Below are 26,883 nucleotides of genomic sequence, written 5' to 3'. Positions count from 1 at the left end.
GCAGCAGTCAAAATCAATATTAAAACATGTATATGCAGACCTAAAATTTCAGCCATACATTCTCTTTCATTTCTCTAAACAACCATTTTTAACTTCAAAATCTGCATTTTGTTTATTTCAAAAGCACCTATAATTGACTTTTTTAAAAACATTGTATAATTTAGAGTCTTGAAACTCTGACAGCCTTCCGACAAAGGAAATAAATAAATATGCTGCAAATCACCTATGTCTGTAAAATTTTAATCAAAATATTACCTGCCAAGAAACAGAATAATGATTTAGTGACTAAATCACTCAATGTAGGCTGTTCTAGTGCTGTAGGTACAGAAGGTATCAATCCTTAGCAAATGGGAGGTATTTTATTCTGGTGTGAGATTCAGAAGTCTGATATACTTTAAATATTAAACAGTTGTTCTAACACTAAGGAGGAATTTCATCCTATTGTCTTGGGTCAGTCCCACCAGTATGAAGCTTTGCTTTGAAAAAACAAAACTCTGATGGGAAACCAGTGAATCTGTACTTGTCTCCCAAGGATGCCCTAGAACAAAGCATTTTAATAGCAAATTCAAAGGCAACCACTGAAAATTAATGGGGGTCTACAAAACATCTTTTAATTTGAGTATCTGTTTCTCCATTATAGGTGTAACAGATCAAGAGCACAAATGTGTCACCATCTTGGCAGGGCATGGAGAGGTTCTGGATGATGGCTTTTATCATCCAATATTTTCACGCCACCCAAAGCACATGAGACACTCAGGGAGCAGCAGGTACCATTCTAGTGGAGCTCTGCCGAGGCACTTAAAGTTGCAACAGTGTAAGTGCAGTATGCAGCCTGAATCAGAACCTCTGTTTTACAAATGTGTTTTCAGTGCTTTCTGGACTGTTGTGTTTCCGCACGTTTCTTTATCTGTTACACTAAGTGTTAAAAATTAGGCTGCGTTTCCTGGGTTTTATGTAGGACTTAAAGAAAAGGGAAGAAAGGTTGAAAAAAAATTCCTGTACTAGCTGAATAATGTAGTAATTAGCTGCCAGCAACCTGAGGTTGAGAAGAATCGATTTTTAATTTTGAAATTTCTTCTTCTTAGTAGAGTGGAATGCATATACAAACAAACACTTTTTGTTCTTCCTATACCTCTTGGGTATGTTATAGTAATATGTGAGTTCTCCAAATATAGGCTGTATTTTTTTCCTATTTCTGCAGCATCTGGAGATAATTTACAGGTGGGAGATTGGGAAAGACAGTAGATTTAGTCATCTGCCTGAGGGATACTGGAATTATGCTTCTGAGCTGGACACAAAACACGGGCTTCCTTCAGTATTAGGACCAGATTGTTTTGGACCCTAGTTAACATGAACCAGACCTCAGGACAGGTCTGTGCTGCAGTCAAAGGCCTGGAGCAGCTGGTGTGAAACTTGCTGCATTTAAATGAGGTACCTGGGACTGGCAGCAGTGAGGACTGGGACTAGGTACCCTGCACGTGCATTTACCCTAATTTCCAGATTAGATTCTGCAGCTAGCAGTGAGCTCCAAGCCTGATAACTCTAAATTGTCATTGCAATTAACCAACATAAAGTCAGTATGGAGTGTGCATCTGATCCATGGTCATGCTTTGTCCGCCATACAGATGCAACCTTGTTGAGATTAATCCGAGCAACCATTCTGTATCTAAAGATGAGGGATGTCCCACAACTTAATATTTTGTGTGTATTATTTATGTACCAAAGATTGCAGATTTTGACACTACTGAGTAATTTAATTTCATTCTGAGAAAGCCAGCTATGGGTCTGGTCTTACCAGCTTTGAATTTACTCAGAGGTTCAGAACACCTCTGGTGGTTAATGTTTCTGTGTCCAAGAGCATGTTGTAATATTCAAGCCAGTGAAAACCTGTCCCATGTATCTGAAATTTGTATTTGGAAATCCATGCTTTAAGTGTGTGGAAAGACAAAAAAGGCAAGTTTGTTAGAAATACGAGGTGGAATGATTTTGTAAGTTATGCATATCTTCAATGTAACGACCCAAAGTCGATGTAATGACCCAAAGTCAAAGATGATGCCTTGGATACAGGCAGAGCAGCAATCAGGATGGTCAGTGTCACTTGTTGGATGCCACACTAATTCTGTATGTCCAAAAATCAAAGATACTAAAGAAATGGCTGATTTGGATCCTGCTCCAAATTTGTTGAAAGCCTGTTGATGTATATCAAGGTTTCTCCATGAGCACCACAGAAGCATTCTCAATCTATTTTCTCAGATAAAATATTTCAACTTGTAATGTTTATTTATTAATCTGTTAGCATATCAGAAGATATATCAGATTTCTTGTCCAGGAAAAGGTTCCATTCCTAAAGAGGACTTGGGCTTTCCACATTATTTCATTCTATGAAAAGCATGAAGATTTTAGCTGTTGGAATTAAGGGCAAAACTAAGGAGCTAACCATAAAACATCATTCATTAGTGACACAAAGTGATGTTTTACATACCAGAATAACAAGGTCCTCTTGATACCATTGTTATCTCTTTCTGGTGCTTGCAAGCAGCTCTCCTGAGGAAGCATTCATTTTGGTAAGTGTCTCCATTTGATCCACAAACTGGAATATAGTTTGTGTGACACTAGAAAAGAAATTATAAAATAACCCAGTCATACAGAAATCAAGTGATTAATCTCAACTGCATATTAATATCCAGGAAGATAGCTGTGTTATTAACAGCATTTTATAACCCTTTTTTGCTAAAGAACAATTTGAAACGTATTAGTTTTTCAGTATCACTACAAGTATTCCTCACGGATCACTGAAATAATAGTCTAACTCCACATGGACTGAACATAGGAATTCAGTAGGAAAGATTAAAAGCACAAAATAACTATGGTGGGACTTGGCACTGGCTAGAGGGAATATGTCAGGCATCTAGAAGTATTTGAAGGATAAACAGTGAGGAAGGAGAAAACTTCTTCAAGATAATGCAAGAAAGTATGACTAGGCACAGGGGGATGAAACTGAGCAAAGGAGAATTTAAGGAGAACAGTGCTTAAGGGGAGATTTGACGACCTTTTTGGTCAGAACAGTCTTACAAAGGAGATGGAAAACAATCACCATTCTCGTTAAATTCAAGAGCATCATGAGTCTTACTTGGTCAATAACTATAATAATGCTTTTCTACTACTACACTGTAAAATTTAAATCTTGAATTTGGTAGAATTTAATGCAAATAAAAAGAAAGAAAGGGAAGAATGGAAAATTTATCATTTAGAATAGCTTTTGCAGAAGCTACCTGCATTTTGCTGTTTTCTTATATTCTAAGAGAAATGGATTATAAAACCCTTGTACAAATAATGTACACTGAAATGCTGGGATCACCAATCTGCCTGACATCTGAGAGTGCTGCACAACTTCCTGCTGAACAAGAGATCCAAACCCTGCTTCACAATATGGAAAAAGAGATATTGTTCTGTTTGGGGTGCATTGGTAACTGTAATGTCAGACACCTTTTGCATCTTCAACACCCCAATGTAAAAAGAAGCCAACCAAAACCAAAACCCAAATTATAGTAGTTACGCTGTAGACTAACCACCAAATTACTTAACCATGCAAAGTTTATGATTAAACTGGTATAGTTCAACCTGAGAGAGGGCATGCAGGAATAGCAACATAAGTTAAGCTAAAATGGCTTAAAAATACAAGAGTTTCTTCTACAAATTCCAAATGAGAGTCTCTCCCACAACAGTTGCTTCATTCTTTGACATACATAAAGGCCAAAATACTGAAATTTTAAAATATAGTTTTGAAGGGTTTTACCCTCCAGTCCTTTGTCCTCCTGCCTGAAAATGAACTAAGCAGGTACAGACAGAAATAAATCATTATGCCAAATCTGAAAATTATTTTTAACAGTTTTGAAATACTTTCTTATAGTGAGTAGCTCTCAGACACTCCAGTCATCAGTCCTGTCACATGCCATATTGAACAGTCCTTTCTAGAGAGTAATTAACAGGTAACTCCTGATGGAGTCAATATTTTCTAATAGATACAGTAATTTCACGATTATAAGCCACACCTGATTATAAACCACATGTCCGGGTGTCGACAACTGTCTTGGGTTACAATACAGAGTGTGATAAAAGGTATCTATTCCATCACCATCTCTTGAGGGTGGGGGCAGTGATCCTTATCTCCACGGGAGATATTCTGCTAATGGGCCATCCATTGAAACCAGGTAGGGCATTGTTCTTTATCTTTTCACAACCCATCCTTCCTCCAGCGAGTCATTTTCTGCTAATGGTCCATTGAGTCCCACTGTGTGACTGATAAAATTACTGCATCCCATTGGAAGTTGCTCCAGCCGGGAGAAGAGCCCAACATTTCTTACCAAGATAAAAACAGAGGTTTTGGGACACTAAGGGAGCCTCTTTCTCCACTGCACTCCAGAGGAAAACTGGATTTCTCCACATCACCACTGGACCTCCGGAGGGAAACTGCACCTTCTGCAGGAGCACTGCTTCAACTGAATCACATCTGTCACTGCAGGAGGATGCAGCCACCATTTAATGGGACTGCTGCCAACACCCTGCCTGACGGGGTGTCAGGTTGTACTCTGACTTTGTCAGGGTTTGGAGTTTGTTTCTTTGTAGTACTGTATTTCTATTTTAATTTCCCTAGAAAAGAACTGTTATTCCTAATTCCCATATTTTTGCCTGAAAGGCCCTTGATCTCAAAATTATAATAATTTGGAGGGAGGAAGTTTACATTCTCCATTTCAAAGAGAAGCTCCTACCTTTCTCAGCAGACACCTGTCCTCCAAACTAAAACAGCAACTTTTCGTTCTTTGTCCGTATATAAGCCGCACCTGATTATAAGCTGCACTTTGGGTTCAGACCAAAATTTTAGTCAAAATGGTGCGGCTTATAATCACGAAATTACTGTAATTCTCTGTTATATAGATAATTCTCAATTCTCCTTAAGTCTCTGTGTAATGTTTTAAATTTGCAAGTTCTGTGCTGAGGACAGAAAATGAAAAGTAAAGGGATTCCTTTTTCACATTTTAGTAAGCCTTTAGTGATTTGATACAGTACAGCTCAAAGTTCTCCTGCTAGCACCCTTTAGAAGTAAAATTGTTTTCTTGAATTATCCTCTGATAATTCAAATAGCCAAAAGGGAGAGCATCTCTTCGTGCACAAGATCTGCTTGGCACAGTGTGCCATGGGAAAATCCATCTGAGCTCCATCCAATGCTGTGTGATTTCAGAGTTTCTAGCATCTGAATGGGTTGTGAGATTTGCTCACTGTCACTTTGCTCCTTTTCCTATTGTCTCCTATTAAAGCAGTTATCTTCTTAAACTGATTGTTGGCAAGTCTTTTTTACTGAGATTGGAAAAGAGCTCCTTGATGTCTCTCTCTCCCCTCGCCCCACTTCACCTCATCTTACCTCCTCCACTGGTTCATAACACACTCACAAGCTGTTGATCAGTTTTTCCATTCAGGTTTTGTAAAACTCATCCAAAGTACAGCAAAAGATCTTTGAGCCCGCAGCGCTCTTACTGCCACAACATTATAGCTGTTTCAAACAACATTGAAATTTGTGATACATTTTCCTTAATCTGAAGAAAGTTTGTGCCAGCCTTGGCCTTAGTTCGGGGGTGGCTGTGATTAGTTGTGCCCCTCTGCTCCCCAAAACACCCCTGTGCCATGCAGACCTCACTGCAGTCTAAAACTTCCTTGTGAGGGGAAAAGGAGGGGCAGGTACTGATCTCTTCTCTGTGGTCACCAGAGAAGGACCCGAGGGAATGGGCTGAAAAAGGGAATGTGGGGAGGTTTGGGTCGAATATCAGGAAAAGGTTCTTCACCCACTGGAACAGGCTCCCCAAGAAGGTGGTCACAGCACCAGCCTGACAGAGTTCAAGAAGTGTTTGGACAGTGCTCTTGGGCACATGATGTGACTCTTGGGGTGTCCTGTGCAGGGTCAGGAACTGGACTCAATGACCCTTGTGCGTCCCTTTCAACTCAGCATATTCATGGATTCTGTGATTTCCCCCCCAGCAAGAACATCTCACCTGACCACAACCTGGATCCAAGATCAATTTAATTTTGCAACTCTCTTGTTAGGGTACATTTTTCTAAAAATTGCAGTTTTAACAACCTAAGAAGTACCTTGCTGGATGAGACCAGTGGCACATTTATCCAGCTCTATGATGAATAGGAAACACACTTCTGGAACAACAGGCTGATCTTTCCACATCTTCCTTTCAGTGCCTCTTCAGCTGAACCACTGTACAAAAATGTGTCTATTTTCCTTTCAAAACCTTGCAATATCAGGAAAAAATTAGCCAGCTCTCGGACAGCCTTGCATGTGGACAGCCTAACAGTTTGGGCTGGGTGTTTGTTGCCTGGAAATTTTGGTGCTGCTAGTTGCAGCAAATTGAGTTTGAGAGCTGGTTGCAGCTCAGTTAAGTTTGAGAGTTACAGGAAGATTTTCAACCTGCTGTGTCTGAAAAACACAGTACCTTCTCTTCACCCATAGACTTCCTTCCTAAGAGCACATAATAAATTTTTCAAGAAGTACAAGTAAACATGCAAGTAGTTTTTAAAAAATGCTTTTTTAAAAAATGCACTCTTCAAAACAAAGTAACAGTTTTTCATATGGAGTAGTTCCCTTTTTTTATGTCAAGAGCTGGTTATTAGGAAGTCACCAAATTTACCACCTACAAAAGATAAATTAAACCTTTAGTTATCCTTGGGTTGCATTTACTTTCCTTTGATTTTTAATCATTACTGAGCTTTGACTTTACTATTTTGTATAAATGAATGTTACAGACAGACAGAGACAGATGAAAAAGCCTCTTCTCATAAGAATTTTTTCTCCCTTTAAAAGGCAGATAGAACAATGCCCCCAGCACAGGTGAGCAAATTCTTTCAAAAGCCAGCTCTGAAATACTGAAATCTAAACCAGTGTGTGATCATATACACACCATTGCTATTCTGGTTCCCCTTGATTTATTATTTATTGGAAACAGAACACACAATTATTTTTAAAACACTGAAAGACAGCCCACTCCAGAGTTTGCTGGTAACACTGACAGCTCTTCCCGTTTTACCATGAGTCTTGTACATAATATTTGATATATTTGTCCTGGCTATGAACTGTGAAACTAAAGAACTGCTGTATTGCTTTTTCTCTAAAAAAGTTGGTGGCAGAAGGGGTGAAGAATTGCCATGATAGTTACAAAAATTGTAAACTAAAGGCTCAAAAACCAACAAAAATTTCAACCTGCTATTTACTTATTTTTAACACTTCAGAAGACTTTTTTTTTTTTGTTAGAAATAGCAAACAAAAAGGTGAGCAGCCCTTACCTGGAACTGACATGCACATTTCAAGCCACCTCCCTCTTCCTTGCACACTCCTCCATATTTACACGACGATTCATCACACACTCTTACGTCAGACTCCCTTACATTTAACTCTGCAGAAAAATAAAAAAAAAACAAGACAGAAAAGAAATTGTAAGATAAGTTATTTTGAGGGCTGCCTTGTCCTTACTTTGAGCACCCCTGCTGCCTTACCCCCATACAGAAATTAGAGGAAAAATGTGGAGCTGTTCCCCAGGCTGCCCTGCATGGGCTCAGCCCTGCCCCTGGGCTCCTTTCCAGGGGCAGGTCCTGCTCCCCAGAGGCAGCTTTGCCTGGTTGGGAGAGAGGTTGTGGCTAAATGCTGATTTACCACATAAACAGATACAGAGAAATGATGTGTTTATACAACCCAAATTCTCTTCCATGTTTCCCCTGATGGAGATGGATGCCACAGTATAAAACCCTTCTCCACAGAAATTGTTTCTAGCAGGAGTCAGGAGCTTTCCACAGGTTATAGTTTGTATTTCTCACCTGCTACCTTTTTTTGCTTTACTCTCCACAAAGGTCCCGAGGAACCAGAAAAGCTGAACCATCAGAATTTCTCTGCCTGGTTTTCCAGTCCATGTCATAGCCAGATTGTTATCCTTCAGACTAAAAATAAACTATTTAACTGTTATAAACTGTTATAAACTGTTTAAACTATTATAATTTGCTTGCACTGTAGGAGCCAGAGTAATGAACCAGAGATCTGTGTCTTAGCTCCTGCACAAAAATAGGGAGCACAAATGGCAGCTCCTATCACTGTAAGCTTGCAGCAAGGCACAACCAGCAAGAGGGAAACCAAAGGGCTTTATACACCAACTGCATAGGCACTACCTCAGCACAAAGGTCACAACTAACTTCAAGCTCTTTTTGGACATCACAATCCAAGGCTAGTTTTAAAAGAGAACAAATATATTCTTTTGAAATAAGTATTTGATTTGAATTATATATAGAAAAGAGAGCAAAAGAAAGCACAAGTGGGTTAATGGAAGTGGTCAGTGTGCACCTAAATGTGACCTCACCAAGCTGTGTGGGAACAGTGCTGGTGCTATTGATTCCAATGAAAAGGTGAAAATAGCACCAAGGGCTCTGGAAAAATCCCCTGACACTGTTAAGTGTGAAGTGAAATCAGAGGATATCATTCCAAGATGTCTGTGCTGTAGTTCAAGCCAGAGACCTTCAGGAATTTATAGGAAGTATGATCTACTAAAGAGATTCACTGACAGCAGTGTGATTTAAAATAATGTCTGTGACTTTTAATAAGCAAGCCCTATCCAGAAAACTGGCTTAAAGAAAGAACTGAAAGCCAGCCATTCAGAAATGGGGAAAGGTAGGTCAAAAGCAGAAGAAAATAATCCTCACTGCCACTTATAGTCTTAAATAGGCAATCAGCCTCCTCCTCACAGCAGTATCAGCACTTTGGTATGACAGTGATAGACACCCTGGAAAACTGCTCCTCTGTGTTTATGTAACATTATACACCCACACATATAGTTTATATAAATGTATAAATAAATAAATAAACTATAATTACCGTAATAAATTTTATAACTTATGCCACATGCTTCTATATTTAACAAAGCATAATTATGTATTTTTTCATGGCACTGAAGTTACAGGATTGCAGCTCAATGGAAAGTCCAGTTATGCACATATCCACAAAAAAATCCACATATTTTTTTACCAACCATGAGAAAAAATTGAGAAACATATTGATTCTTTTCCCTCTATACGTCCATCAGTCCCAAAGGCATAAATGAGGAGGGCAAAGTGTGTAACAATGGGCAGATAGGTATCCTGGTTGCCATCACAACCCCGTGCTTGTGTTCTCTAATGTTATTCTTAATGTCACCGTTTATCAAGCGTGACTGCTGCGTTGTAGGGCCCAAGCTAATGTGCCACAGAACATTGCAGCTTTTCAATTTAATGTGTTCATAGATACCTCCTGAAGGAAATGTGCCTTTCCTTCTCTTCATGAAGATCTGTTCCAAGAAGGTGAACAAACTATCAAAATTAATTAAGGAGAAATGATTGTCATATCTGAAAGAAGGGTCCACTTTGAGGTGACACCTTGAAAATACGCAATTCTAAAGGACACGTTTGAGAAAATGCAATTCAAAAAAGGAATAACCATACAGTCAAATTAGAGCATGCACTGCTTTCAAAATACTGTGTCCATCAGGTGAGGAAAATAATGAGATATTGGTCCCCTCTGCTCAACTCTCATCTGAGCACGCTGGACTCAGTGCTTTGCAACATCCTACCCCGACCTGAAGAAGAAACCCCTCAGCAGCTGTAACTCCTGCTGGAATTTCTGGGAGTCTACACCATGTCCAACTGCATAAGCAGTGTAGTGCAGATTTTTTCTCAATATTGGTGTTCCCCCAGTGGAGAGGCCACACAAACATCCAGAAAGGAGCCTCTTCACCATAGTGGTGGGCAAGGGGCCTCACTTTTCTGCAGAGAGGAAGGATGTGCTGGTCTCAGAAAGAGAGGCCAGATAGCAGTTCAGCATCAAGGCTGAACTCGAGATGTACTTGCTCGTAGCTTAGCTATTGCTCTACCTGAAAAAAGCCAGAGAGAAAGGGAAAGATTTCAGAACAAAATTGTAAGAAAGGATATGAAGATGCGGGTAAAGAATTATCCCTCGTGAACCTCCCTCAACGCAAGAAAAAAATACTTTTTGGGTTTTTTTTTTTATTCCACAGGAGGAATTAAGAGGACAGAAAGCACAGTGCTTTTAATGTTTACTTCATTTTAGGCATAGACTGTTTTTCTTTCCACAGAAATGATAAATACTGATTATAAGCTTCATGGCATTAAATGAACACTGAACAGGAAAGGCCATGCAGAGACCAGGAGACAACACGATTTTCCAAAGTTGTACAAAAGACAAGATATCCTGGTGATTGGCACTTGAACATGACAGATGAACTTTATTCTGTGACAGGATGTCACCTAATCCCTTATTCCATTCAGTGGCAAATTTCAGCAGCAGCGAAATCAGGCCTCCAACATGTGCATGATTACATCTGATGAAATCACAAGTACCAGGAAGTGTGGTGGCTGTAATTACTTCTGCACCCACAGCATTCCATTCAAAAATGAATACATGTGGATGGGTGGATTGTTGTTAATAGAGTGATATGAGGAGGAACTGTAGATGTCTTGCATGTCTGCATGCTCTCTTTTCAGTGAATTCCCCACAGACAGATAATTTAAACAGAGTTTCTGCAATTATTTCCAAAAGAACGGAATCATCATCGTAAGAGCAGATCTATGAGAGAAGCAAGAATATATAGCAAATGGTTTAGGGTAATTTCTTGCATGTTTCTTTAATGCCTGTTGTAACTTATTTCCTTGACTTTCAGCAGGTATAATTAAGAGAAAGCCTCAGTGCAATTCATTACACACAGTAAGAATATGCTAGGTAGTAATCCGTCAATTCCCAAGAGAAAATATAATTAGCGCAATTAAATCAGGCTTCCAAATTTATGGTAAAATTAATCTCCAAAGACCTGAAATGAGGTATTAAAAAATTATTTGCTAGTACCTGTTCAGCCAATACACTTCCTGGTTATGTGAGGTCTGACTGGTACAGGGCAGCTTGTGAAGACCCACAGCAAGGTCTTCCAGGTATGCCTTTTTTTCTCTGTTGAAAAGAATTCACTTTGTGAAAATTTGTTACATCACTAAAAATGAGGAAAGCCGTCTCCATTTTGACTCCTTTCAGAGAATGTGAAGTACAGCTCAATACAAGTAGCTGTAGATCGGCAATTTGCCTGTGACCTCAAAATGCATTGCTCTGAGGCTCTTGTTATAAGGTAAATTACATGTGTCAAAATGCTGAACCTGAAGATGAAATCAAATTTGTAGCTTTAAGTACATCAAATATGTTGTTTCCATCTGGATACCTCAAGAATAAAGTAAAATCTAAGATGGGCAAATCTGTTTGCTTTGCTTTTTCATAACTCATGTTTCTCCTGGGGTTGGCAATAGTACATAGTAATGATGCATGGGTATAAGGAACCAAAAAATACTTTTTCCACATGAAAGTGAGCATGTGAATACTGCAGCTGTTACTGAGAAAAAACTCTCTCTGCCTGCCTGTCTGTTTTCTCTATGGATAAGATTCCAAACAGTAGAGGCATCAGGACCCCTTATTGCCTTTTGGTCTTGACCTAAGGGTCTAGTAAAAAAAGAGAAGCAATTTCCACCATTTGCATTAGAGGGAAAGGGCAAGGTTTTTCTGTCCTCCCAACAGTTTGTTCTTTGTGAAGCCAAGCTTTAAATTAAGATGTATGACCTCTCATGGAGGTCGTATATAGACACATACACACAGACGGACTTGGGAGAGTTCATAAAAAGTCTGTATAGCTTAATAGAACCCCCAAAGTTGTAAGAACAATTGAGTTGAGTCAACACTGGCTTGGAAAAGGGCTCAGAAGAAATTATGTTGTATAAAGATACATTAGAGCACACAAGGTCTACTGGAGATATGGTGCTATGACTGGATGAGCTCTCAGGACCACAAAACAGAGCCAAAGCAGGTGAAAACTGATGAACAGAAAACTTATAACCTGCTCAGTTTTGGGAGACAATCTTATGACTGGATTGGCTTGGGTGAATCACTGACTTTGTTTTTGGTTTTACCAAATTAATTATAAATGAATGGAGAATTTAATGCGGGGAGGAAACACCAAAAAAATCTTTCCCTTTTAAAGAGAATGATAAAGCTGAAGTGCTCACATGACAAGTACAGTAATAACCTGAGTCTCAAATCAAACTTCTGAATAAACCTTTACCTGCTAGTAACAACCTTTGCCACACCACAAAGATGATGCTCAGAGCCAGGCCTCTGACCCCATGCTTCCCAAGGACAGCCTGCCCACTTCCACCAGGTGAGTTTGAGTGGCACAGAAAAAAAGATTATCCAGGGAAGTATTTTGGATGTCCCTGGAATACCTCTGCTCACCTCCTGCTGCCAGCTCAGAACAAAACTGCACAATTCTCCTGTAAATCCTACTGATCCCTTGCAGACATAGGAGCATCCCATCTGGTAGTGGCTTCAGTCACTTCAGATTTCCATCACCTACAGTGACTGTGACATTGGTTCAGACACTTGGCTCACATGCACACATCTATACATAAACATTTACATTTAGATGTCTTAATCTACAGCTCATCTCCATCCCACAGCTTTTCAAAGTACATCCAGAACAGCCATTCCTGCAGGAAATCATGCAAATGCTTACAGAGCTGTATCACCCAGGCTCTGAACAGAAAGCACAATTGTGGGAACTTCCTAATATCTAGAAAAGGTATATATATATATATATATATATGTTAGGAAAAATACCTTAAAAATACCTAAGTCTCCCCTGACACAGTCTCATGCCTTTCCATCAGGTCCTGTAACTGTTCACCGGAGAGGAGAGATCAGTGCCTGCCCCTCTGCTTCCCCTTGTGAGGAAGCTGCAGACCACAAGGAGGTCTCCCCTCAGGCTCCCCTTCCCCAGGCTGAACAGACCAAGTGACCTCAGCCACTCCTTCTGTGGTTTTGTATCTACCTGACCTTCCCCATCCTTGTTGCCCTCCTTGGGACACTGCTGGCTTTAGCACTGCAACCAAAGGAGAAAGTGGCTTTTCTTGCTTCATCAGTTAGAGAACAAAATGCTACTAAAACACTGAAACCATGAGTTTCCCAAGCAAGTGTGCATCGTTAGCAAAACCTGAGACTCCCATTTATTTGGTAACTATTAAAAAACCTCTGCATTATGTTTTCCCGAGCATTTTATTATCCTCATGTTTCAGCAGTTGTGGATTACGTAAATCACAATAATTTGCATTGTAGAGTTTATGTTTGCTGATTTTCTTCTCAGAAATTGTTACAAGTTATGGGTGAAGAAAAAGAGAGCAGACAAGCCCCTCAGACAAAATTAGCAATTAGTTGTCCAAATAAATAATACTTGCTTGTGTCAAACAAGGCAAAGCAAGACAGAATAGGTCGTACTATCTTGTTCAAATGAAAAACTATGTTTTTTGGAAAAGAAAACAGACAATAAGGCAAACTACTGGAAAATAATTCAGGGAGAAGAAGGATGCCCTTCAGACATGCATATCCCCTTTGAAGATGGCTGTTGCCACTGATCTGAGGTGACAGTTTGGCAAAAAAAAAAAAAAAAAAGCAGTTAAAAGAAATTAAGAATGTGGAGAGTGGAAAGTGAAGAACAACAAAAAGAATTTTTAAATAAAGGCAATCAGAGAAGAAAAAGAGAAAAATGAAAATGTAACACAAGAAAATATAAAGCAAATGTAAGCTTTAAATGATTAAATCAGTTAAAAGTCATTTAAGTATCGTGACATGTCATGGTATAATTTACTTTTAGACTTGAATTAAAAGAAAACATTTCATTGGGACAGCCAAGAGGTTATATGAAAATAAAAATTAAAAGAAACAAAATTATTAAAATTAATTTACACTAAAAAAGCATAGACAACTGTAATCTAACAGCATGCAAATGCTCCCACATTTTTTGAAACTGGTCAATTGATGGATGCCTTGTGTGGTTGATGGCAAATCTGCTGTTTTGAAAACAATCTTAGGCAGTATTAGAGGACAGCAAAACCTGTTTTGCTGTGTCTCAGTGCAATATTTAATGCTCAATTGTGCAGAAAGAAAAAATAAAGCCGTGCTTTGGCTCTTGAAAATGCTATCTGAGTGAATAAAGCTTGAAATATTTCCCTAAAACTACTTTTACAAGACTGCATTAGCTTTTGATTGCTTAAGTGCTGTCCAATTTATCTGGGATGATTATACTTTTACATTTCAAATCACCATAGTCTCCTTTTTGAACAGAGGAAAACTGAATGCATACATGCTGCTGAAGCAATTAGTATTCTTATACACAATAGGAAACCAGAGCAATTTTTAACAACTAGCACTCACACAGCAAGGTAACAAGACTGGCTTTGAACCTGAGAGTCTCCCACACTGTATTATTCACGTTGCTAATGTGCCTGAGACTAACTCTATTCAGTGTGAAAAAAGTAAGGAAAAGTGCCATAGCGACGAATGTTTGTGTGACAGCTCCATCAAAATATTGGGTGCAGCCAGTGGTACATTTCTGTTTCCATCAAGGGGAAAAAAAGCACTTGCAGGGAAAGTTAAGGCACTTCTTTCTTATATTAAAAGCTTTGACAGTATTTCAGAAATTCTATATAAGCTGTAGGTGAATATGTAATCAAATGGTACAAATTGACAAGCTGTGCAGTTGGTTGGAGACAGGGACAGATTTGGTGGGTACCTGGAATTATTTCTCTCCCATAAACACTTTTGTATCAAGGTCAGGCAGTGTAGCAATCTGGCCTTCAGGACCTGGGTCTGATGTGCTTCTCTGTCAGCAGCTATCCAGGACACTGACTTCAAAACTTGCTTGCAAAGCAGAATATGTCTTACTACAAAAAATTATTGACTATGATTATGCAAGGCCATTATAAAAAATAAGCATGTCATTGCATATTTTTACATAAAATTACAATAAAGTATTCAAAAAGGAACACGCTCATATAGCATATTTACAGCGAGATTGATTAAAACATATATTATCAATCTTCAGTCTCTAAGGAAACAAAGGCTGTGCAGGAGCTGCAACTTTCTAGACAGGTTGATTTGTTCTTATAACTTTTGAACTCACTGGGCAATTTCAGCCAAATCTGATAGCAGGAGAGACCTGGGACACTGATTTTCCTAGATCCTAATGGAATATTAGTGTCTGCTTGGAGAAAGGGGGTCTAATATCTAGTGTCTCCATTACCAGTGGGAGGAATTCAGGACATGTCCTGGTTTCAGCTAGGGTAGAGTTAAATTTCTTGTCAGCAGCTGTTACAGTGCTGTTTTGGATTCAGAATGAGAATAGTGTCAATAATACACTGATGTTTGGGGTTTTGTGATGTTTATCCCAAGTCCAGGACATTTTTTTCCTTGTCTCATGCCCTGCCAGTGAGGAGGTGCACCAAAGAAACTGTGAGGGAGCACAGCTGGGACAGGTGACCCACACCGACCAAAAGGATATTCCACGTCATAGAACATCAAGCCCAGTATATAACATGGGGGGAGTTACCTGGAAGGGTGGCTGGTCTGGGTTCAGGAAGGGAGGTGTGGCATCAGTCATTGGGTGGTGAGCAATTGCATTGTGCATCACTCTTTTCCCCCCCTTTTTTATAATCATTACTATTTACCATTATTACTGTATTTTACATTGATTTCAATTATTAAACTGTTCTTATATCAACATACAAGTTTTATTTTGATTCTTCTCCACACTCCACCAGGGCTTGGGAGGAAATTAAGAGGGGATTAAGGAGTGTCTGCGTGGTGCTTAATCTCCAGCTGGGATTAAAACCATGACATTGGGACAAGGCTCATGAACAAGAACGCAAACAAATGTGATATGTTTCTTTTCACAAACACATGCACTAAGTTACTCTTTTCCACTCATGGAAGTGTCATGGTCCTCGCCATACTGAGTTTCAGAAATTTAGACTTCGATCTTGTAAACACATGGACCTTCAGGATACTGGAAAACTCGTGCTGCTGAATGCTAATGCCTATACAAATGGATTCATTCTGGTAAGTTAACTTTAAAAATAGTGTTCTTACACTTCACCAGCCTTTTACAACTAATGGGGTTCCTAGGAAATTTTTCATTTGGGTAAATTATACTGTTAAGTCTTGACAGTTGTGTAGCATGTGCCATTACAGTTGGTGGGAAAATGTTATTTGTCCTTGTTCCCTTAATGTTCCCTTGCTTTCTTGCTCTGTCTCTCAGTTTGCAGAGTAGATGGCCAAATACCCAAAATATTTGCAAGCAATTGGCTAAGGGTCTTCTGTCTCTCCTCTCCCCTGCTCCAAGTTGGGGAGCTTCTCTGGCTTTCCAGCATCATTGGCCATATCAGAACACATCCAGCAAGCATGGTGCTCCATGGAAGCTGTAGCTTTGGCTAATGAATCCTTGTCCTGAAGAAATCTTTCTGTGCCAATTACAAACCAAGGTGAACTCTTCAGTCCTGTTTACGAAGTAAATCTGACTGTTGCTTCCCTAAGCCTGTAGAGAAGTGGCAAGCTGTTCAGACACTGAAACAACAGAGCCCTCATTTCTACTCCCAAAGAACCGGAAGTCAAGTAAAACAGTGGTAAAAATGAACACTAAAGCAACTAATAATCTTGCGTAGACAAGGCAGTGAATTTCTTCTTTGATCTGCAGGTGGCATATGTAACTCAAGTTGATTTCTAAATTGGAAACAATATAGGTCAAATTCTGATCCCATTCCTTGCACAAAACTCGGAGGCATAGAGTCCAGATTAAGAGGTGGAATAGAGGTGTCATGTTTTATTAGGTCTCCAGAATTACAATATTTGCGTACAGGTGGGAAATGGATGGCTGATGGCTCTACCTTGCCCTGGTGCTAATCCCTGAACTCCTTCTGTTTTCTGCTCCTCACTTTCATTTTTCCTACAGCAGAAGAGGAGCAAGGCCTGGTGTGAGCAGCACTAGGATGCCAAGGTGTAGCCTTTCTATAACCATGTCAGTCATTGATCACAGCCTGCAGAGCTCCAGGATGCAGTCAGAGAAAGGAGCCTTCATCTCTGAGCAACAGTAAGGGAAGTGCATAAAGGGCCTGATCATGAGGTTTTTTGTCCCTGTTGAAACAAGGGCTGAAGTCAGCAGAAAGCTGATCACATCAGAAGTGTGTCCATTTGCCACAAAGCCCATATATTTTCCTCACGCTAAAGGTCACGTCAATCTATGTTTGTCTTCGAGTCCTAGCACGAAAAGAACTGAGCTCTGTATGTGGATTGACACTTTCCTCTAAGCAAAGCTATGGAAGTGATTTGGCTTCTTGTTTGTTTTACTTCATTTTAAAGACATTTGGGGGGAAATCAAAGCCAACTATAATTACTCATTAACTTCCCCACTTTCTCTTTCTCTTATTCCTGTGTTTTCAGTGTCAGAGAGATGTTTAAAGAGGAGTTGAGTCTTGGTCCTTGGAAGTTCCAAAGAGACTGTATTCACAGCTGTGGAACAGCCTCCCAGGTTGTCATGTAAGGATGAGTTGGCCTTCTGGGAGCCATTATTTCAAAAACTAAAATAAATTCAGTAACGATTTTTTAAAAATAAAATATCTCCCAAGTATAATGGAAAACACTAAGAGTGAACTGCTAGGGTTTCATGGATGAACCAACACAATGCCGACATAGATTATACTGCAAAACTCAGGTTATTATATATGCCCTGCATATTGCACACATTATATATGATTGCCAAAAATTGTATGTTTCTTGGGGGGAAAAAAAAGAGAAATATTTTAAAGATGAGAAATAAATATATATACATGTATTCAAACCCCATATTTTCAGTAAAAAATATTTTCAATATTCACTGTTGTCTCCTGTGCTACTACTCCTTCTCTTCTACTTTTCCATTTATCACAACATTTTTCCTTTAGAGTTAAAAAAACAGAAAAAGAAAAGTCTCTGGAATGGAAAGTCCTTGCATTTCTCAGCTACAAACCCAAGAAAAACAGGTGTCTTTTGGTGAATTTTCTAGAAAAATACTATTTCCTACAAAATGGTGTTCAATGAGGAACAAGTCTATTTGAAAAGGTATTTTGCCATTTGGTAATCGTAATTTGAGGCTCCAATCCTACAAATGCCTGCACAGAGACTTAACCTTGAGCATTTGTGGTATCTAAATAAGCTAAATGGAACTGATTATGTGCAAGACAAAGAATGTCCTTAAGTGTTTGTAGGATCAAGGACACAAGAATTTTTTGAGGATCTGATTTTCATGCAGAAAGCAATTAACTTCACCTAGGTTTCAGTCTATTGGTTAAAAATGTGTAGAATTACAGAGTGGAGAAATGTTTTAAAGCACTGCTTATTTCCCAGATTTGAAACTTTCCCTTAAAAGTAGCAGAAAATATCTGACAAAAAGTTGTCAGATAGTGTATTAATCTTAATTATTCACTCTCTACAGGGAAAATGCTGCTGTCTGCAAGATCATTTGATAGCAGAAATCTATAATGTGACTTCAAATATCTTAAATTTTAGATATTACTCATTGCTCCCAGTTACTATCATTAGCAGCTGTGTGAAATACCTAGAGGCTGCAGCGAAGATCAGATCTCCCTTCTGAAAGGCATGGGTGAGAACCAGCCCATTGCTTACAATGTAAGCACAGAGACCATACAAATTGTGAAAAAACTAGATAATATCATTTCCCTTTCAGAGAATGTGAATGAGGAAGAAAAGCATATATAGAAGGAAGGATTTATCCAAGGCCAAGGCAGGATGCCACAATAGAACTTGTCCCTGTCCAATTGTTTTGCTGCAAGGTTATCTTTTCTCACTCTCATTACCTTTCCTTTAATAGAAATATTTTCAACACCACAGCCAGAAAATCATTGTGATCACCAAAAACAGTGCAGACACAAAACAATTTAGATGATACATGTTGATTAATTTAAAAAATGAGAGAAAAAAATGAATACTAACTCACTGAGGCTACTAATGCTAACAAAAGAGTTATGTTGATGTATTAATACAGCTTGCAGGACTCATTTGCTGTATTCAAATAGCTGATAATCACTGCTCAGAATTCAAACTGTGCTGCTTGATAGAGCCTAATGCAGACAGTGCCATGCAAACCCCGAAATGTGTCTCATAGTCCCACTGGGAAAACTCTTGTTTGTTCAGGAACACAACACTGTAGGGGGTTGGCTCTTGTGCAGCACGAAAATATGGAGGAGCCTGAAAAAGCTTTTGGAATGTGCTTTGCCCTAGGGAGGGTGGGACAGAGGAGCAAGAAAAAGGGTAAGTTTGGCTTGAATCAAATACAGACACTGCTTTTCAGAAAAGACACTGTCTTTGCAAGGGTGTGAGGGGAAGGACCTGTGCTCACAGCTCTACCCTACACAATCTCCTCTAGCAGAGCTGGTGGTGTCCCTGTGCACTCAGGACCAGTTTTCTACTGGAGACACCTTGTCGCACACCCTCTCTCTTTCCAGTCAACCAAGATTTCCAGGAGCTGATCCATTCCTTGCATAAATTATAAGAGAAACCACTCCTGCAAGGTTCAGCTATGAGAGTAGCTCAAGGCTGACTGAAGATGGGGAGAAACCTGCTGTGTCTAGAACATCCAACCGACATTTTCCAAAAATATCAGCACATCACCTGTCATGAGATGGTGGGGGCAACAATGATCTTCTTGCAAGATCTGAAAACTGCAAACTTGTAATAAATCTTATTTCTAGCTTTGCAAAAGAGGAAGAGCCTGCCAAACTTATACACAAATTTCTGAAGAAAAAAGTAAATTTCATGTCTGCATAACCTCCACACTAGAGAGACTACAGATCAAACTTGTCAGGTTGTGGTCACAGGATAGGAAGATCTTAATTCCAGAATCAAATTTCAAATTCAATTCAAGTTAGTAGTGCCTGACACCCATTTTCTATATGAAAGAGTCTGCCTTGCCTTCCCCAGAAAAAATCAGTAAAACATTTCCCATGTCACAAATACCCATCCAGTGCTACTCCTAGAGACTGTTCTGGCAGCTCTGCAGGGGTGTGCCACCATCTCCAGCCGAGTAAATAAGGGGATAGGTGGGTTAAATACTTGGTGAGGGATTCAGCATTACCACTCTCATCTGCACCAGCATTTTCAATGCTAATAGAAACTGATAGAGCAGAGGCAAAAGGAAAACCTTCAGAAAAAAATGCAATGATAATGCAGTGCATTATCTTCTTGCACTGATAATGATAATGAATGTTTTCCATAACCCCAGTCAAGCTCTTTGGGCAAGATCTCCACTAACACTGCAGATCGATTCTTTTTACACAGGATTACTGAAAGACCTGTGAAAACAAATAACTGGAAACATCTTCCCTCCAATTCCCTAATGCTGCTCACAACAGTTTCATATAAACACAGCCTTACTTGTAACCAGGTGAGGGAAATCGGCAGGACCTCACAGCCTTCTCTTACATATTATATTCTGCTCCCAGCAGCTGTAAATTCAACACTTCACTAGGCATTAAATTTACTCTCAAGAAACATTTTCTAAGAGAGGTGACAGAGTTATTGCACTGTTGCAGCTGTGGAGTCAGATGGCAGTATGCCAGAACTCCAGCAAAATTTTAAATTAGAAATCTGACCATCTGCTATAGGTGGGGAAAAGGGGCTTTTATGTCCAGGCTCCTCCCTTAGTTTTGTAATTTCCCTGGTACCAAAATGCATGGTCTGGTGTGCAACAGATGCCATATGCTTCCCAATGACTTCTTATTTGCAGTTAATAGGCACTGGAATGTCTTAAATATTGAGGAGAATCAGGAATTACTTCTTAAATGGCATTATGATCTGCTATTACTCAGCCTGTGACAAAGAAGGGTGTTTTTGTAAAAACTTCCAGTAACTTTGGGATGCTCCCAATGATAAAATCTGCTTAGGTTTGCTTACATGCTATTTGAAACAGGATCAACAAGGAGAACACAATGTTTTTTACCACCTGCATCCCAACTAGCTCTTCAATCAATAGTTAGAGCTGGGGTATCTTCAAATATTATGGTAAACTGTTTAACAGCTTCTTTGAAATGTATAAAAAATGTGAGTGTCTTCAGATAGGAAATCAGGTTTTTAAGGTCTAACCTTCATATAAAAATGTTATGAAATTCTAAATAAATACAGAACTGGAAACATTTTATTAATGGTTGTATGAATATTGGCTTTTATATAATTCTAAATCATAGCCTAAAAGAATGGTAGAAAAGTATTAAAATGGACCTGAGGTATCACATTGTACATTCATGGATGAGAAAACACACAGTGCGTTGAAGTAAGGCAGGTCCTGACACTAAAATGTGCACATCAGTAGCTCGTTTAATCAATAGTGAAGATGAACACTAAAAGAAGGATTCTGCTTAAGTGTATATTCTAATACCAAATTTTAATTGTATATATCATTATAACCCCCATGCGTTATTCAGATGATCACTCTTGTTCCTATTTTTGCTATTCAAAGTGGGGAGAAGAACAAAGCCCCTGAATTATACCTAGAGCCAGGTATTGACTCAATAGCTACTTCAAAGGCCAGTTACTCTTATCAATATTAAACTTTTTTAAAAAATTAGAATTCACTGTTTCTCCTGACACATAAAAGACTCAGACTTTCTAGGGGATATTTGCACAGCCCATGGGCCACCTCTTTCTTTCCTCTTCTTCATTCTGCACAGTGCTCTGTCAAATATGTTTGGGGCCTCTGGGTCCATTAAATGCACATCTTTAAAGCAGTCTGGCTCAAAGGGCCGCATGATTAGGCTGAAAGAGCTCCCTTCTCCAATATGAAATGGCACCAGAGACATTCTAAAAGTGTTTAAATCCCAAACACCATGTCTGCACCCGAGTTCAGGCCTTGTGCACACAACACAGACATTCGTAATCCACTGTGCAGAACATATTTTTTTCCAGAATGCTCTTTCAAATCTGAGGGTGTAGTTGACATTCCTTTAGAAAACTAAAAAAAAAATCACATAAACTATTGTTAGAGAAGTCACATTGCCATAGCCTTTTAGGATTACTACAGAGAAGTGCCATGGAAATTTAGCCAATTTTTAGTACTTCCGAAGTACATTTTAGTAGTTTTTATAAAGAGATCACATTGGATACTGATGGGGAATTATGAAGTCCCTTCGTCAACTTTCTATCCCTGTTATATTTATGTCACAGTGCACAGGTTTCCCACAAAAACTGGTTTGAGGCTAATCTCTTGATGATTTGGTGGCAGTGGAAAAACATTCTGTCTACATGAAGCTGTCTGAAACATTAAGATATCAAACACATAAATCTACTATTGTGCCACTGCAGGACTTCAAAAATATTATTAATATGTATTCTGTATTACCTAAGATGTCCACAGGACTTTAAAACAGATGAGCACAAATTTCAAAGCCAAGGTAAATATTAATTCAGTTAGATCAAAATACAGAAAGAATAGATAATGAAGAGCAGTGCCAAGAGTAAGATAAAGGATGTCAGGCATTAACAATAAACAATAAGAAAAACTCTTAGAAGAGATTCCTGTAGCTCCTCTTAGCTGCCCCTCACAATAAGTGTTTTCAGCATTGTTTACTGCCCACGTCACCTTTTTTAAATTTATTTCAAATCATAAATTTAATATCTTTATTCTAAATTTAGGCTTTAGACTCTCATTAAAAGCTCTCACAGCTGGGTGCTTTTAGATGGTTTAGAAAGAGTGGACTAGAAGCACTCGCTGTTCAGAACAGCGTGAGTCTTTTATGAGTTTTTTTGCTGGTGCTATGCAATTTTACACATTTTCATGCATTTAGAACTTCACGCCTTTCCTCCCAGCTCATGCAGCTTTTGGAAACAGCCATTACCCAACACATTAAAAAGAAAACCAAACGCTTTGTGTCAAATGCCATCATATGACACTTATTGATGCACTTATGCAAAACTCCTCTGCTGGCTTCCGAGGCTGTTGCACTGTAGGTACCTGAGCCACAGCTTTGCAGGGACAGCAAAAGGTGGCTCCTATGCTGAGCACACGAATCAAAGTTGCCCTAGGATCACTCCTTCAGCATGCAGGGAAGAGAGAACACAGGATAGAACTTCTAAACAGCTCAGGAACCGTAAAACCACAGAGGGATCCAAAGAAATGTGTTTCCTCTCCTTATCCTATTCATTTCTTCTTCTCCTATTAACCTGTCATCGTGCATTGCTCAGCTGGACGGCATCTGTCAGCAAATGGAAAGGACCTTTAAAATCAGGCACTCATCCTCTCTGTTTCCTACGGTAAGGCTCTGTGCATCTTCCTTATTTTTGGATACAAAGGAAAAACCCACATTTGACAAAATCCCATTTTCACTGGTAACCATTAACTGGCATAATTAAATGGTTGAAAGGATCTATATTTCAATGCTAGTATTAAAATACAAGATAAAAACAAAATGGGCTGAAAAGTTCATCTTTGAGAAGCATCATGTAGAAACCATCAGCTATTTAAAACCTACTGTGGTGAGTAGGGAAATTTTTTTCTATTTTATCTGTTGATGATCCTAACTTCATTCTTTCTTTGTCCACTTCTTATCTTTCTTTTCTTAGATTTTTCAGCTCATCCTAATTTTTGTAGTAACTTAGGATCAGCTTCCATTTTGGAACTTAGGTTGGAACACACTGGCGGCCAATACTTTGGAGAAGAAACTGGAGTGAGGTAGGTACTGCAAAAAGCAATTTAGAATGTGTAAAAAAGTAATTATAACAGTTTTAAAGAAAATAAGTCAGAAATACTACAAAATGGATTGTAGTGGTTGTAGGCTATACTTATGGTAAGTACCTTACAGTTTTAACCCAACTAGGGGAGCAGTTCTCATTATAAACAAATGTAGACAGTAAAGACAGTAGCAAACCTGAAGCAAGAAAGCAATTATATGAAAATGCAATTATGCAACAAGAGTTTGCTTCATATGTCCTTAAACTTGTAGGCAATGATGGGTCAGTAGATCTGTCTTTGGAAGCACTGACTGCAAATAGAGCATATTTTCTACATGCATGGGTAAAATTTATGCTTGTATTTTATGTCTTATAGAAGTGAAACAAATTTTCTTGCCCGAGTCAAGCACAAATTACTTTATCTGAGTAGCAAGATGGTGACATTCTCTGAATCTGTCTCTTGAGCCCTTTTTTCTAACCTATTATATATGGTTCAAACAATTCTTTAGATAGGTTATTAAAAATAAATACAACATTTCCCTTCCTCTTCCCAGTATCTTCATTTGAGATCTAACTCTTTGGTGGTGTCTGAAAGCGAAGAACTGTGCAATATATTACAAACTACAGATATAAAAATACAGCTGCACTCAACATGGGAAAATTTTTTCTCTTTCAGAGTACCTGAATGCTGTACTTCTTGCAGCCTTTCCTCACCGTTATGGCATTTGTGCTTCCTATATCTGACGTTTCAAATATCTCTTAAAGAATCTTAAAGATCTTGGGTTCTAGCTTTTTCAATGGCATTTGAAGGGGATTCTTTGAATAATGCTCACTTAGTATTACAATTTCTTAATTGTATTATTTGTATTTTAACTATTTTAGTAATATATTGTTAGCATCTTTTTGCAATAGCTTTCTACTACGAATTTTTGTATGATAAAAATTAAACAATGCATTTTTAATGTGAGTGGGATTTGCACTTAATATAAACTCTCTCAGCTTCTGCAACTGAGCAGTTAAGACATGCCTTAAACATGTCTCAGCTGCTTAAGAAGGAAATGTGAACACAAGGCACAAGAGAATCTCCCAGCACTCTCTAACCAGCCCCCCAGTATAGATAACCAGGGCTTCATGGCTGCAGCAGTTCTGCCATGTCATCTGAGTGAAAATTCAGATGATTTAGTCCTCCAAAAATTCCCATGGAATTCAACAAGTCATAGAAAGAGAAAATGCAAATGCACACTGGTTTTATACCTGGTTGTTATAGTTCAGATTATTTTAGCTCCAAAATCCTTTGGGCAAGGATCCCTCCTGTAGGTTCCACATGGCTGAGAACAGAGAAGACTATGACAGAAGCAAAGGGGAAACCACGAACTGCAGCATCAGAATTTTTTAATCATCATTATTTAATGCACAGGATCACAGCTGGTCATGTGGAAGGCACTGTACACAAATACAATAGCTGATAGTCCATGACCAAAGAGCAAGAAAGAATCTTCAGAAAAGATAAAAATGTCACAGAAATTAAACAGCTTCTTTGCCTGAGTTTTTACTGTGAACACTGGGAAGAGGTTCCTTGCTTATACACAAAAGCTTGGCACCAGATGACTGGTCAACTTTCCCAGTTTGTGTAGGGTTCCTGTAGAGTGTTCCCAAAGTAGCAGAAAAGCAGTCAGAAGAGCAAAACTGTAGCAGAAAAAAATCATAAAACAAATATGGAAGAGCCAGCATGACTTTGCAAAAGGGATCTGTACCAGAGAAAACTGCTAGACTGCTTTGCAAGAGTAAAGGAGCAAGAGACCAGGGAGATCCCCACATGCTTAAATGTTCACTTAACATAAGTCTTCATCAAAAACTTTAAATAAGCTAATGCACCAAAGTGCTGGTCACATGGAGAAAGGGTTGGCTAACCCCCAAAAAACATTAGGCCATGGACAGTCACTTTCACATCAATAGGATGTACCCAGTGGAGGTCAAGAGGTTTCTGGTTGTGTCAGGATGCTAAAACAGATGGCTAATGGAAAAGTTAAAGAAACCTTATAAGACTGAATGACTGAGTTATAAAATGCCTGATGTAATTCAATGCAGCCTTATGAAAAAGAAACCATATGGAGAAAAATCCAACTTTCTTTACACATACATATTAGAGATACATCCTGAGACTGTTATTACCATTTAAGAACAAAATGCTGGTGTTATAATAGACAGTTTTACAAAAATGTCAAGTCTGTACTTAATAGTGGTAAAAACCCCTAGACTGAATGTTATGAATTATTAGGAAGAGAACAAAGCATAAACCAGAGTACATTATTATGCCACCATATAATCTAGAGTGCCTTTTTAATAATGTGTGCTGTCTGGTCCATTATTGCAAAAAGAACATAGAATGGAAGTTCACAGACAACAAAAGAAGATGAAAAACATCAAACCTAGCTCTTCTGTAGCAAAAATGGAATCCAGACACAGTTGTTTTCCTTTTCAAAGATAATCCTAAATATGTACCAGAACTCAGCATGTTTTTCTGCAGCTGCTGTATACAATGAAACTCCTGACGTTTACAGTTGTAAAGCAATTAGAAACATTTGGGTGAAAATCACATGTAGGTAATAACATTATCATCCAGTGTCCTTAAAGGAGAAAGAGGAAAAACTTTTTGGAAACTACTATGAAGTCTTAGTGGTGTGTCACAAACTAAATTTAAGGCACAATCTTCTAAATTATCTTACACGATTTATGCTTCTTTTCACTTAGAGTCTCACAGTCTCTAAAAAGGCTGTTTAGCTTCCTCCTGAGATAAAAACTCCAAACTGCTATTTTTATTCATTTTTTAACTATGTGCACTCCTAGCCATGTCCATTCCCACTCCCACCCCTCAGAGCAACTCAGAAAAAAGCATTTTCTCAGCATGGATGTTAGAGAGGAAAAGAAAAAGAATTTAGGGATGTAATCCATGCTGCTTTGTGGTCTCCATCTGACATAATTTTGGCAGCATTTTGGATGCCTCCCAAGAGGCACTTGGGTAATTAACTTGCTGCTGTAGGAGCACAGCATTCAAGCTAGCACCACACTGCTTCTTTTACTGTGTCAATCTCCAGTCCGTCAGCCTGGATCTACCAGCATTTTGACTAAGTGATTGACCACTTTGGCCAAATACATCTGATTAACACTCAATCTAGGCAGGCATCACACTCCCTCATCTTCCTCTACCTTCTCCACTA

At 38.8% G+C, this 26,883-nt stretch overlaps 1 protein-coding gene across 2 annotated transcripts in view; it reads right to left on the bottom strand.

The window, feature by feature from the left end:
• Nucleotides 1-26,883, bottom strand: part of TMEFF1 (transmembrane protein with EGF like and two follistatin like domains 1) — a 117,293-nt gene that overhangs the window by 41,122 nt on the left and 49,288 nt on the right. For both annotated transcript variants that reach the window (XM_033062812.1, XM_033062820.2), the window contains exons 2-3: nt 7,342-7,451; nt 2,483-2,612 (exon numbers count right to left, since the gene is read on the bottom strand). In XM_033062812.1, coding sequence (XP_032918703.1) covers nt 2,483-2,612; nt 7,342-7,451 — 240 coding nt within the window. The remainder of the gene's footprint in view (nt 1-2,482; nt 2,613-7,341; nt 7,452-26,883) is intronic.

This window comes from Catharus ustulatus, chromosome 1, assembly GCF_009819885.2.
Source record: "Catharus ustulatus isolate bCatUst1 chromosome 1, bCatUst1.pri.v2, whole genome shotgun sequence".
NCBI classification, from domain to species: Eukaryota; Metazoa; Chordata; class Aves; order Passeriformes; family Turdidae; genus Catharus; species Catharus ustulatus.
Note: the sequence above shows the minus strand (reverse complement) of the source record. Positions and strands in the feature narration are given on the sequence as shown.